The 13,364-nt window shown below is 28.6% G+C and overlaps 1 protein-coding gene across 1 annotated transcript in view; it reads right to left on the reverse strand.

Moving 5' to 3' along the window:
• The window catches only part of LOC123009825, a 20,092-nt gene that overhangs the window by 777 nt on the left and 5,951 nt on the right, over positions 1-13,364 (reverse strand). The window contains exons 7-8 of the mRNA XM_044406348.1: positions 1,851-2,559; positions 1,701-1,800 (exon numbers count right to left, since the gene is read on the reverse strand). Of these exons, the coding sequence (XP_044262283.1) occupies positions 1,701-1,800; positions 1,851-2,559 (809 nt within the window). The remainder of the gene's footprint in view (positions 1-1,700; positions 1,801-1,850; positions 2,560-13,364) is intronic.

A 13,364-nucleotide genomic window follows, 5' to 3' on the forward strand; every position in this document is an offset into this window, starting at 1 on the left:
ATTTTTTTTTTAATTTAACTAATGCAAAATTGTAAAAAAAGCTAAAAAAAATGTTTTTCTCATATTAACGAAAATTAGACAATCTTCTGAAACAATATGTGGAATGGAATGGAATAAGTCTTCTTATCATGTTTGTAGTAATTAAAGTGTGTAAGAATTTGTTATTTTAATAACTCTTTATTAATATGCGTAATTATAAAATTTCAAATTTAATTGCACTTAGAGTAAAATTCTGGATTTTGGCTGTTTAATCGTATATCTTTAGCCATCCATTATTGACTGACTTGAAGATTATTAAATAAAAAGCCAAATAATTAAAAAATTAAAAATGACCAATAACAAATTTGTGCCCTGTTGTTAAATGTATTCTAAAATGAGAATAAAGTTATCGAAGCAATTCTAATTTTATGTTCATGCCCCAACACTTATTTATTGCATAGCATTTTGGATTAAGAAGAAAAATATAAGTTAAAGTTCAAAAATATTTCTTGAATTAAAAAAGCGGACAAAATTAAATGACAACATAGACTACTCCAAAAAATTAAAGGAACAAAAAATTTTCCTAAATTTTTTGGTGATTTTTGATAGGAAAAATGGTCGTATCTAAATTAAAAAAAATATTTTGAAGCGTTAAGTTTCTAGTTTTGAGATCTTTTGGCAAATATTTTTGTGTGCTACGGTTATCACGCAATTCTAAGTAATAGCGCGAGAAAAAAATTCTACATTTTTTTTTTGTTTTTTATCCACGGACGTGAGGGATTTTTTTTTGTAGTTAAGTCAATGCATAGGCCGGATAGCATATTTGTTCACCTTTAATATGCTTTTTTCATATTCACTTTACGTTATTATGTTTAATTCAAATAAAAAAAAATCAGTATTGTTTCTTGAATTATTTTAAAAATTTAAAGAAATCTAAAACATTTTTTTGATTTTTTTTCAAAAATTAAGCAGTTTATTGTTTCTTAAATGTTTTTACAAATTTTCAAAAAAAATAAACAAAAAATAAATTTTATTTAATTTTTTTTATTTTTAGCAAATAACTAATGCAAAATTGTAAACAAGTCGAAAAAAATTGTTTTTTCATTTTGATGAAGATTAGGCAATGTTGAGAAACAATATATGCAATTGTTTTTTTAATTCCTTTGCAAAACTTTGATCAATCGGTGAGAGAAATCAGTTTGATTTATCGATTTAAAAAAATTAGCAGGGTTGTAGGGAATACTTTAAGCTCTAAAAACACCTAAAAATATTAAATTCCCCATCAAAATTACGCGGTAGATTTACTAAAACAACGTAAAAAGTTTTTACAAAAAAATCATAACAAATTCTCGTAAAGAAAATTAAAAAAAAACATTTTAAACGTAAAAAAGCATGTTATCTGGCCTATGAATTGACGTAACTAAAAACAAATCTCCACGTTCGTGGACCAAAACCAAGACCATAAAAATTTTGGATTTTTACTTAGAATTGCGTGATAACCGTAGCACAAAAAAATATTTGCCAAAASAAAAAACTAGAAACTTAAAGCTTCAAATTGTTAAAAAAAATCTAGATTCGACTATTTTTCGCTGAGTTACAGCCTTTCAAAAATCACCAAAAAAATTGGGAAAATTTTTTATTCCCTTAATTTTTTGTAGTAGTATGTTATCCTTTGACGTCTCACTCGCACCACCCTGTATTTAAAATTTTTGCATACTTACCGCAACGCAAGAAAAAACAATGCTGACCAAAAATAAAATTCCGGTGATTGAATAAATAGGAATCCATTTTTTCAGGAAATCCATTCCTTGATTAGCTGCACTAAATAACATTTTTTGTTAACTGATCAGTTAATTTCATGATGCATTTACGTCAATATTTGGATGTGTCTTTTTACACAAAACTGTATTCTCCTTTTTACCTCTTTTTGATACGAAACATTTTTCAGCAAAATCGAGTCGATTTCGTCAAAAAACTCGATATTTGTGATATTTTCGACATATTTTTGCAACAAATAAACCTGAAATTTGAATTGCTGAATGACGTATAAAAGCTGGTGGGCACAAGTCACAACAACCAATCCCAATAAGAGAAACGTCGCTCTATAAATCCAAATCAAAATTGTGGCACAAGTTTTATCCAAAAATTTGTTAAAAAAATATACAGGGAAGAAAACGTCCTTGTCTAATTCCACCGGTGTGAGAAATGTAAATATTGCCACAAGGGTTAAAATCAAGTTTGTTATAACGAAACAAGTGCAGAAAATGGCTTCTTTCCGGATTTCTTGATAAATTTTATCATCGATCGTATTTAAGGCCCAACGATTGCATTTTTTCAATATGCGGGTGACTATATTGCCTTCGTAAAGGAGTGTTATTAGACTCAAGTTTATGTAAAACATGGCGAAAAAAACAGCACTGTATTTGATGAAATCGTCGAAGGTTTGAATGAAGCAAATAAAGTAGATTTGGATGAGGAGAACTGCGATGTGGAAAAGTAAAACAATTGTCATTAAAAATCTGGTGAAAGGTTTGTTTAAAATATCAACAGCTAGGAGCCGAACAATCCAAAGAGGATCATCTGAAAACAGTTTTTTTTTCAATTTTTTGGGCAAAATTTCAGCTACTCACTATCAAAAGGTGTTTGCTCTGAAAAATCCATGACAATAACTAACTAATGTTCATTCAAAATCATTTATTTCAACTTAGAAATAATAATCAATAAAATTATGAATAAAATTCTTTTGATCAGGAAACACAAAACGTGTTAATTATTAATTATAAAATGTTTTTGGTCGAAGCTCATCATTATTATGCTATCATCAGGTTTTTAATAATTCTATAGTTTATTCTGTTTATTTACAGGGTGATTCAAATAATTCTGCCACCTTGGTTAAATACTATATACACAAAATAGTGTGAATCACTCTGTACAATGATTTAAACCTGAAATGGGACTCCAAGAATAATAAAACAAAAAAATTGAATAGAATTTTTTTATTTGAAAATTTGAATTTTGTTACAAATTTTTAATGAAAATAAATTAAAAATTTTATGAAAATAGCAATACATAGAAAATTAAAAKCGATGAAGTAAATATTTATATTTAAAATTTAATACTTGTTCAATTTTTGTTTTACAAATAACGAAAGAGGAAAACTTATTTAAAAATTATTAAATATGATAAAAAAAGTTAATAAATATGATTCTTAGTGCAATTCAAATTTTTACTTTTAAAATTTCTAAAATGATAATTCACTTCATTACTCCAAATTTTACTCTAGGATGTTTTTTATTTATTCAAAGTGCTAAAGAAAAGTTTCTTACTTTTTCACATGTAAAAACTTCTACAAATAATAATTAACTAGTTTTATTTAAAAAAAATTTTAGAAAGATTAGAAGAGTATTAATTAACAAAATGATTTTTACACAAAAAAAAATATATTTTTATTATTCGAAAAAGTTATAATCTACAAATATTAAACTTCTGATTTCTTATAATCCAAGTTAATTAATTAAATTTAAAAAAATTAAAAAAATACACTTTTTAGGTATACAGGGTGCGCCAGAACTCGCGCACCCGAGAAAAATGCCATGATAGCAGGAACATGAAAAAAAAAATGTAAAAAAAATCTATCTATAAAAATTTCGAAGTTATGAGAGTTTAAATTTTGAACTTTGACTCTCTTTATTTCTGTTGAAAAAATAATTTTCTAAGTTTTTTTGCATCAGGTTATTATAAGAGAAAACAAGAAAGCTAAATCGTAAATTATAAAAAAAAAACATATACAAGATCATCAGTATCACTAAATAGATAGAAAAAAAAATGTCAAATGTCAAAAAATAAATGTCAAAATTTTTTAACAGAATTTTTTAAACATTTCTTTCATGTTTTTGGTATCTTATCTTACTTGGAATTTTTTTCAGGGGCGCGAGTTCTGTATATTTACGTGTTACAAACATTTTTTTTTGTTGAAGCTACCACAAACACTTTTAAACTTTTTATTATGTGTCAATAATTTCTCGAAAATAGTACCTAATTAATTTTTTGGATATTAGTACCTAAAATGATTATTTTACATGCTATTTTATTAAGTCCGTAAAATACAAATTTTTATTGCATATAATAAATTTCTTGTATAATAAACACGTACCTAATATAAAACTCCCTTGGACTGAATCAAAAAACACAAGACAGAGTAAACCAACTTAGCTATTTTAATTCCTATCTCGTAACTTATTATCAAATTATCAGAAAACTTGATATAGTAGGGCTCTTTAACAACTATACTCATGATGGCAAATTGGATAAATGTAATTGTAGTCACAAGTAATAAAAATAAGTTTATTATTACGAAACGAGTGCAGAAAGTAGCTTCTTTTTGCATTTCTTGATAAATTTCGCCATCGAGCGTGTTTAAGACCCAACGATTGCATTTTTTCAAAATAGGGGTGACCATATCGCCTTCGTAAAGTAGTGTTATTAGACTCAAATTTACGTAAAACATGGCGAAAAAAACAGCACTGTATTTGATAAAATCGCCGAAGGTTTGAATGAAGCAAATAAAGTAGATTTGGATGAGGAGAAGTGCGATGTGGAAAAGTAAAAGAGTCGACATTAAAAATCTGGTAAAAGGCTTGTTTAAAATATCAATGGATAAAAGTCGAACGATCCAAAGAGGATCATCTAGGAAGAAAAATGTTTTCTAAACTATTTTTTTTAGTAAAAAAATTCAAAGTAATCTATAGAAACTGAAAATGTTACATAAAATCACTGAAAAAAAATTGTTCACTAACTTTTATTTATCTTCCTCACACTTTATTTTCACCATCTGAAATTTCAAGAATCTGTCAAAATATGTACTTTTTTTCAAATGACACAAACACATTTTGTATAATTGTCTTTTTTAAAACAAAATTAACCTGTTTCGTTTTTTTGCAATTTTTTTCTAGTTCGTTTTTATTAGAACACCCTGTAACTCATGAATGGATGGTCTGATTCAATTTTGGTAAAAAGTTTTGAAAAGCTTGTTAAAATAGCATTCATTTGAGGTGCCACAAGTGGGGTGGTGCTATTTAATTTTTTTAAGTTGGGGTATGTGGGGGTTAGGGGGCTGCTGGGGGTGCTTTATAAATTACGTTAAAAATGTCCCCCTGAGGAACAAAATTGACCTGTTTCGGCGTTTTTGCAAAGTCTTTTTAGTTCTTTAATTCTTAGTCAATTTTACAAAATGTTAAAAATTGGGTACTTTTGGTAGACAATTTTTCGAAAAATTTAATCAAAATTAGTCATTTTGATGTAGTGATGTAAAATGTAGATCTAAAAATTATTTCTGATTAGGGTTGTTCGTTCCAGAGATATTGTCAAAATTTCAAAATTCTTGAAAAGAGCAAATAATTGGTCATTTTTGTTAATATTTTTGGAAAGAATATAATCAAAATCAGTGATTTTTAAGTAGAATCAGTCCGGAAATATAAACTTTAGAACTACGGTATATTGCTATTTTTATATATTTACATTAAATTATAAAAAACTTGTTCTTAAGTACGATTATTTTGACAATAAAATAAAGAAATAAAAATAAATTACAGCTGCAGTAATACTTATAACAATATTAGTAAGTTTCTTGTATTTTTTTATAGTTTTTATTAGACAATTATACTAACTGGAAACATTATCATTTTTAAAAACACTTTTATTTGATCTGTCGCAAGTGAGTCGGTGTCATTTGAAATTCCGAAATTGAGGTGGAATAAGTTAGAGGGTTAGTGGGGGTGCTTTTAAAATTGTGTCAAAAATGTCTTTTTTATAACAAAATTAACCTATTTCGTTTTTTTTTTGCAAATTTTTTCTAGTTCGTTTTTATTAGAACACCCTGTAACTCATGAAGGGACGGTCTGATTCAATTTTGGTAAAAAGTTTTGAAAAGCTTGTTAAAATAGCTTTCATTTGATGTGCCACAAGTAGGGTAGTGCCATTTAAATTTTTAAAGTTGGGGTGCGTGGGGGTTAGGGGGTTACTAGGGGTGCTTTAAAAATTACGTCAAAATTATCCTCCTCAGAAACAAAATTGACCTGTTTTGGCGTTTTTTCAAAATTTTTTTAGTTTCTAATATACTCGGGGTGGCTTATTTCATTGGAACACTCTGTATATGATATTCGGAATAAAACTATCACTTTTACTCCTAATTACATAATATACTATTAATTGGACGTGTCAAAATTTTTATAATTATTGCTTTTAAAATTCTTTTAGGTTTTAGTTTTTAAGTATTAATTTAAGGAAAAATATATAAAAATTAAAGTAAATTTTTTGTAGTAAGTTTTAATAGCTTTCAGCTACAGCGACATGGTTTACATAGTTTTAAAAGCCATTTGAGTGAAATAAAGCTTGAGTTTTGAGCTTTCAAGAGCAAAAAATTCATAACAAACTTWATAAAAATGTAACAGCAGTAAAGTTTGCACCTAGACGGTGTAATAAAAATATTTTTATTTGTGCGTCTTGAAGGAGTTTTACGACGAAAATTTTCTTTTGTAGTGCTGACTATTTTAAATTTAAAAAAACACCGACTTTATCTTCTTTTTATTGATTTCTCTCTCTTAACTGCAGAATTCTAAAGCCTTGTAATAAATAAATCAAGAAGTTTCGTTGAAACTCTCTTGTATAAAGTATTGTTCCATGGTTAATTGCAAATCGATAAAATTAACTATTTGTCAATATTTCAACATTAGTAAAAATTTACCTTGTAAAGACTTTTTGAAAAATTTATTACCAGATATTGTTAGAGCACACATGTGTGTTACTAATTAATTATTAATTATAATAAGTGGCCAAAAAATACGTTTTATTAAAGCTTAAATTGTAATTTCTTTTTCAATTTGAATTTTGGATTTTTCAATACAAAATTCCTTTGTATTGGATCAGGAAACACAAAAACGTGTACACCATTTTCACAATCTGAAACTCAAATGAGCAAAAATTCAAAAAATGAGTAATTCAACCTTTAGACCCAATTCATAGTTGATGACAAGATTTTCAGAAAATCTGAGCTGAAACGGATTTTTCGAAAGAATTGTCATAATGGCAGCAAATTGCAAATTTTCGCGGTTTAAACTACACCATCCAATGGAGGTATTTGCCTCAAGTAAAACGTCCACCTGAAAAAAACCACAATTTTTGTTTTTTTCTCTCAATTGAAAGATACATCAGATTCGAGACTTTGTCCTGTAAAAATAATTGCAAGAAATGTCGTTACTGAAACAAGACCTAGGGTGCAAATCCGTGGATATCTTCCTTCTAGAGTCCCCTCAAACTGTTTTTAGTTCAAATCAAAAGTTTAGAAAATAAAAATTTTACTTACAGTAAAACAGAAAACCAAAGTATTGACAAAAAACAAAACTCCAATGATTGCATATAAGGGTATCCACTTTTTCAACACTTGAATGGCAAACCTTCCAACTCTTCAACAACAAATTATTAATTTTTACTAAATTATTACTCACTTTATCATTTGGGCGTGTCGTTTGATGCAGAATTGAAATCTTTGTTTGACTTTATTTTGGTAAAATCTGCTTCGGAGTAAAATAGTTTCGTCTAAATCACCATCAAGGACATTATTAGTAATATTTGTCACAATTGTGATTAATAAATAAACTTGAAATTTGACTTGGTGGACAACGTAGATTAATTGATGGGCCCAAGTTACCATGGCGTAACCCACAATTAATAAAGTCGCCCTGTATATACCATTCAAAATGGCGGAATATTTCGGAAAAGCTCTCTCGAAGAAATAGAAAGCGAAAAAAACATCTTCATCGTCTTTCACTGGAATCATAAATAAAATAACAGCAATTGTTGTTAAAATTAGGTTAAAAACGACGAAAATGTTGCAATAGAGTGATTCGTTTTTGATTTTAAAAAATGTTGATTTACTCAAAGAGTCAACAGCCCATCTGTCGCATTTTGACAATGATGTAAAAAACATAACCTCATCGAAAAGCAAGGTAGTCATACTCAAAATTCCCTGAAATTAATCAAAATTATTAAAAAATCGCACAATTGTTTAAAATTACGTAAAACATGGAGAAAAAAACAGGTCCGTATTTAATAAAATCCGAGAACGAGAGAATGAAACAGTGGTAATAAATTTCAGCGGCTTGTACAAACATGTGGATTATGAAGACTAATATCATTAGAATTTTTGAAATTTTTTTGTTAATTATCTCGACTGAAAGAAGGTTAATTATCTGCATTGGGTCGGCTGAAAATTTAGTTAAATGAACTGTTTTTCAAACCTAAATTTACCTTCGAAAGGTCTCGGTGTAAAATCCATTGTCAGGTCTGAAACACTTCTATTAATATTTTCATATTTTCAGAATAACCTTACTGATGTGTCATTAATTAATTTTTAATTATAAATGTTTTTGGTCAAAGTTGTCACTATTTTCCTTTCAAGCTTTTAATAATTCTCTTTAATCAAGAGCAATAAAACGAAAATAAGGAATGAAAATTTTTTATTTGAAAATTCGAATTTTGTTATAATTTTTTAATACAAAATTCCTTTGCATTGGATCAGGAAACACAAAAACGTGTACACCATTTTCACAATCTGAAACTGAAATGAGCAAAAATTCAAAAAATGCGAATTTTAACCTTTAGACCCAATTGATAATTGATGATAAGAGTATCAGAAAATCGGATTTGAAACGGATTTTTCGAAACAGTTGTCATAATAGCAGCAAATTGCAAATTTTCGCGGCTTAAACTACACCATCTGATGGCTTTATTTACCACAAACAAAAGATCCAGCTAAAAAAAAACACAATTTTTGTCTTTTCTCTCAATTAAAAGTTACATCAACATTAGATTCGAGATTTTGTCCTGTAAAAATAATTGCAAAAAATGTTGTTACTGAAACGAGAGCTAAGGTGCAAATCCGTGCATATCTTCCTTCTAGAGTCCCTTCAAACTGTTTAATTTTTTAATTAAAAAAATTAGAAATCAAAAATTTGACTTACAGTAAAACAGAAAGAAAAACTGTTGACAAAAAACAAAACTCCATTGATCGCAAATAAGGGTATCCAATTTTCTATCATTTTTAATGTGGAATTTGAAACCCTGCAACCGCAAATTATTTATGTTCGTTAAGTTGGTACTCACATTATTAAATGGACGTGTCGTTTGATACAAAATTTAAACCTTTGTTTGACTTCAGTTTGATAAAATCTGCTCCGGAGTAAAAAACTCTCATCTAAATCACTATCAAAGACATTATTGGTGATATTTTTTACAATTGTTATTAATAAATAAGCTTGAAATTTTATTTGGTGAGCAGCGTAGAGTAATTGATGGGCACAAGTGACCATCGTGTAACCCACAATTAAGAAAGTCGCCCTGTATATACCATTCAAAATGGCGGAATATTTCGGAAAAGCTCTCTCGAAGAAATAGAAGGCGAAAAAAACATCTTCGTCATCTTTTACTGGAATCATAAATAAAATAACAGTAATTGTTGTTAAAATTAGGTTAAAAATGACGAAAATGTTGCAATAGAGTGACTCGTTTTTGATTTTCAAAAATATTGTATTATCCAAAGAATCAATAGCCCATCTGTCACATTTTGATAATGCTTTAATCACTTTATCGTCTCCAACAAGCAAAAACAATGTGTTTAGGATTCCCTAAAATTAGCCACAATTACTACAAAATTCAATAAATTGTTGAAAATTACGTAAAACATTGAGAAAAAAACAGGTCCGTATTTAATCAAATCGGAGAACGGGAGAAATAAACAGTGGTAATAAATTTCAGCGGCTTGTACAAATACGTGGATTATGAAAACTAAAATCATCAGTATTTTTGAAAATTTTCTGTTAATTATCACGACTGAAAGAAAGTGACTTATCCGCATTGGGTCAGCTGAAAATTTAGTTAAATTAACTGTTTTTTGAGCCGAAATTTACTTTCGAAAGGTCTTAGTGAAAAATCCATTATCAAGGCTGACACACTTCTGTTAATTTTTCCATATTTTCAGGATCACCTTAATGTGTCATTTTAATTATTAATTATAATTGTTTTTGGTCAAAGCTCATTATTATTTTGCTTTCAAGCTTTCAATAATTATTCTATTTAATCATTTTTGTTTCGAATACCATTAGTAACATAGTTAAACAATTTAAAAGTAAGTTTTTATATGATGAAAATTCGAAATTTGTAACAATTTTTTAATACAAAACTCCTTTGCACTGGATTAGGAAACACAGAAACGAATACACCATTTTCACAATCTGAAACTCAAATGAGCAAAAATTTAAAAAATGCGAATTTTAACCTTTAGACCCAATTGATAGTTGATGACAAGATTTTCAGAAAACCTGAGCTGAAACGGAGTTTTCGAAATAATTGTTATAATAGCAGCAAATTGCAAATTTTCGCGGTTTAAACTACACCATCTGATGGCTTCATTTAACACAAACAAAAGGTCCAGCTGAAAAAAAAATACAAGTTTGGTCTTTTTTTTCAAATTGAAAGTCACATCAACATCAGATTCGATACTTTGTCCTGTAAAAATAATTGCAGAAAATGTCATTACTGAAATGAGAACTAAGGTGCAAATCCGAGCATATCTTCCTTCCAGAGTCCCTTCAAACTGTATTTCCAATTAAAAAAGTCAGAAATCAAAAATGTGACTTACAGTAAAACAGAAAAAAAAAGTGTTGACAAAAAATAAAACTCCAATGATCGCAAATAAGGGTATCCATTTTTCCATCGTTTGCAATGCGAAATTTGAAACCCTACAACCGCAAATTATTTATGTTTGCTAAGTTGGTACTCACATTCTTATATGTATGTGACGTTTGATACAAAATTTAAATCTTTGTTTGACTTCAGTTTGGTAAAATCTGCTTTGGAGTAAAATACTCTCATCTAAATCACCATCAAGGACATTATTGGTAATATTTTTTGCAATTACTATTAATAAATAAGATTGAAATTTGAGTTGAAGGGCAGTGTAGAGTAACTGATGGGCACAAGTGACCATCGTGTAACCCACAATTAAGAAAGTCGCCCTGTATATACCATTCAAAATGGCGGAATATCTCGGAAAAGCTCTCTCAAAGAAATAGAAGGCGAAAAAAACATCCTCGTCGTCTTTTACTGGAATCATAAATAAAATAATAGCAATTGTTGTTAAAATTAGGTTAAAAATGACGAAAATGTTGCAATAGTGTGACTCTTTTTTGATTTTTAAAAATATTGATTTATTGAAATTGTCAAAAGCCCATCTGTCACATTTTGAAAATATTCTAGGCACCTTATCGCCTCCAACAAGCAAAAACAATGTGCTTAGAACTGCCTGAAATTAGCCACAATTACTACAAAATTCAATAAATTGTTGAAAATTACGTAAAATATTGAGAAAAAAACAGGTCCGTATTTAATCAAATCGGAGAACGGGAGAAATAAACAGTGGTAATAAATTTCAGCGGCTTGTACAAATACGTGGATTATGAAAACTAAAACCATCAGAATTTTTGAAAATTTTTTGTTAATTATCTCGACTGAAAGAAAGTGACTTATCCGCATTAGGTCGACTGAAAATTTAGTTAAATTAACTGTTTTTGAGCAGAAATTTACCTTCGAAAGGTCTTGGTGAAAAATCCATTATCAATGCTGAAACACTTCTGTGTTTCAGAATCACCTTAATGTATCATTTTAATTATTAATTATAATTGTTTTTGGTCAATTGGTCAAAGCTGATTATTATTTTCCTTTCAAGGTTTCAATAATTATTTTATTTAATCATTGTTGTTTCGAATGCCATTAGTAACAAAGTTAAACACTTTCAAAGTCAGTTTTTATATGATCATTTTCTCTCAAAGAGCAATAAAACAAAAATAAGGAATGAAAAACATTTATTTGAAAATTCAAAATTTGGTGCAATGTTTTAATACAAAATTCCTTTGCATTGGATTAGAAAACACAAAAACGAGTACACCATTTTCACAATCTGAAACTGAAATGAGCAAAAATTAAAAAAATGCGATTTTTAACCTTTAGACCCAATTGATAATTGATGATAAGAGTATCAGAAAATCGTAGCTGAAACGGATTTTTCGACATAATTGTCATAATGGCAGCAAATTGCAAATTTTCGCGGTTTAAACTACACCATCCGATGGACGTATTTGCCACAAACACAACGTCTAACTGAAAATAAAATACAATTTTTGTCTTTAATCTCAATTGAAAGTTACATCAGATTCGAGACTTTGTCCTGTAAAAATAATTGCAAAAAATGTCGTTACTGAAACGAGACCTAGGGTGCAAATCCGTGCATATCTCCCTTCTAGAGTCCCTTCAAACTGATTTATTTTCAATTAGAAAGTTAGAAATCAAAAATTTGACTTACAGTAAAACAGAAAAAAAAAGTGTTGACAAAAAACAAAACTCCAATGATTGCAAATGAGGGCATCCATTTTTTAAACGTTTCCAATGCAAAATTTGAAACCCTGCAACACCAAATTATTTATATTTGCTAAGTTGGTACTCACATTCTCATATGTATGTGTCGTTTGACAGAAAATTTAAATCTTTGTTTGACTTTATTTTGGTAAAATCTGCTCCGGAGTAAAATACTTTCGTCTAAATCACCATCAAGGACATTTTTAGTAACATTTTTTGCAATTGTGATTAATAAATAAGCTTGAAATTTGATTTGGTGGGCAGTGTAGAGTAATTGATGGGCACAAGTGACCATGGCGTAACCCAAAATTAAAAAAGTCGCCCTGTATATAGCACACAAAATGGCGGAATATTTCGGAAAAGCTCTCTCGAAGAAATAGAAGGCGAAAAAAACATCTTCATCGTCTTTCACTGGAATCATAAATAAAATAACAGCAATTGTTGTTAAAATTAGGTTAAAAATGACGAAAATGTTGCAATAGAGTGACTCGTTTTTGATTTTCAAAAATGTTGATTTATTCAAAGAGTCAACAGCCCATCTGTCACATTTTAATAATACTGTAAGCACTCTATCGCCTGCTATAAGCAAAAACAACGTGTTTAGAAGTCCCTAAAATTACCCACAATTACTACAAAATTTAATAAATTGTTTAAATTACGTAAAACATTGAGAAAAAAACAGGTCCGTATTTGATGAAATCCGAGAACGGGAGAATTAAACAGTGGTAATAAATTTCAGCGGCTTGTACAAGTACGTGGATTATGAAAACTAAAACCATCAGAATTTTTGAAATTTTTTTGTTAATTATCTCGACTGAAAGAAAGTGACTTATCCGCATTGGGTCGACTGAAAATTTAGTTAAATTAACTGTTTTTAAACCGAAATTTACCTTCGAAAGGTCTCGGTGAAAAATCCATTA

This window comes from Tribolium madens, unplaced genomic scaffold (genome assembly GCF_015345945.1).
Source record: "Tribolium madens isolate multiple individuals breed KSU strain unplaced genomic scaffold, Tmad_KSU_1.1 Scaffold_19;HRSCAF=116;Tcas5.2_LG9, whole genome shotgun sequence".
NCBI lineage: Eukaryota > Metazoa > Arthropoda > Insecta > Coleoptera > Tenebrionidae > Tribolium > Tribolium madens.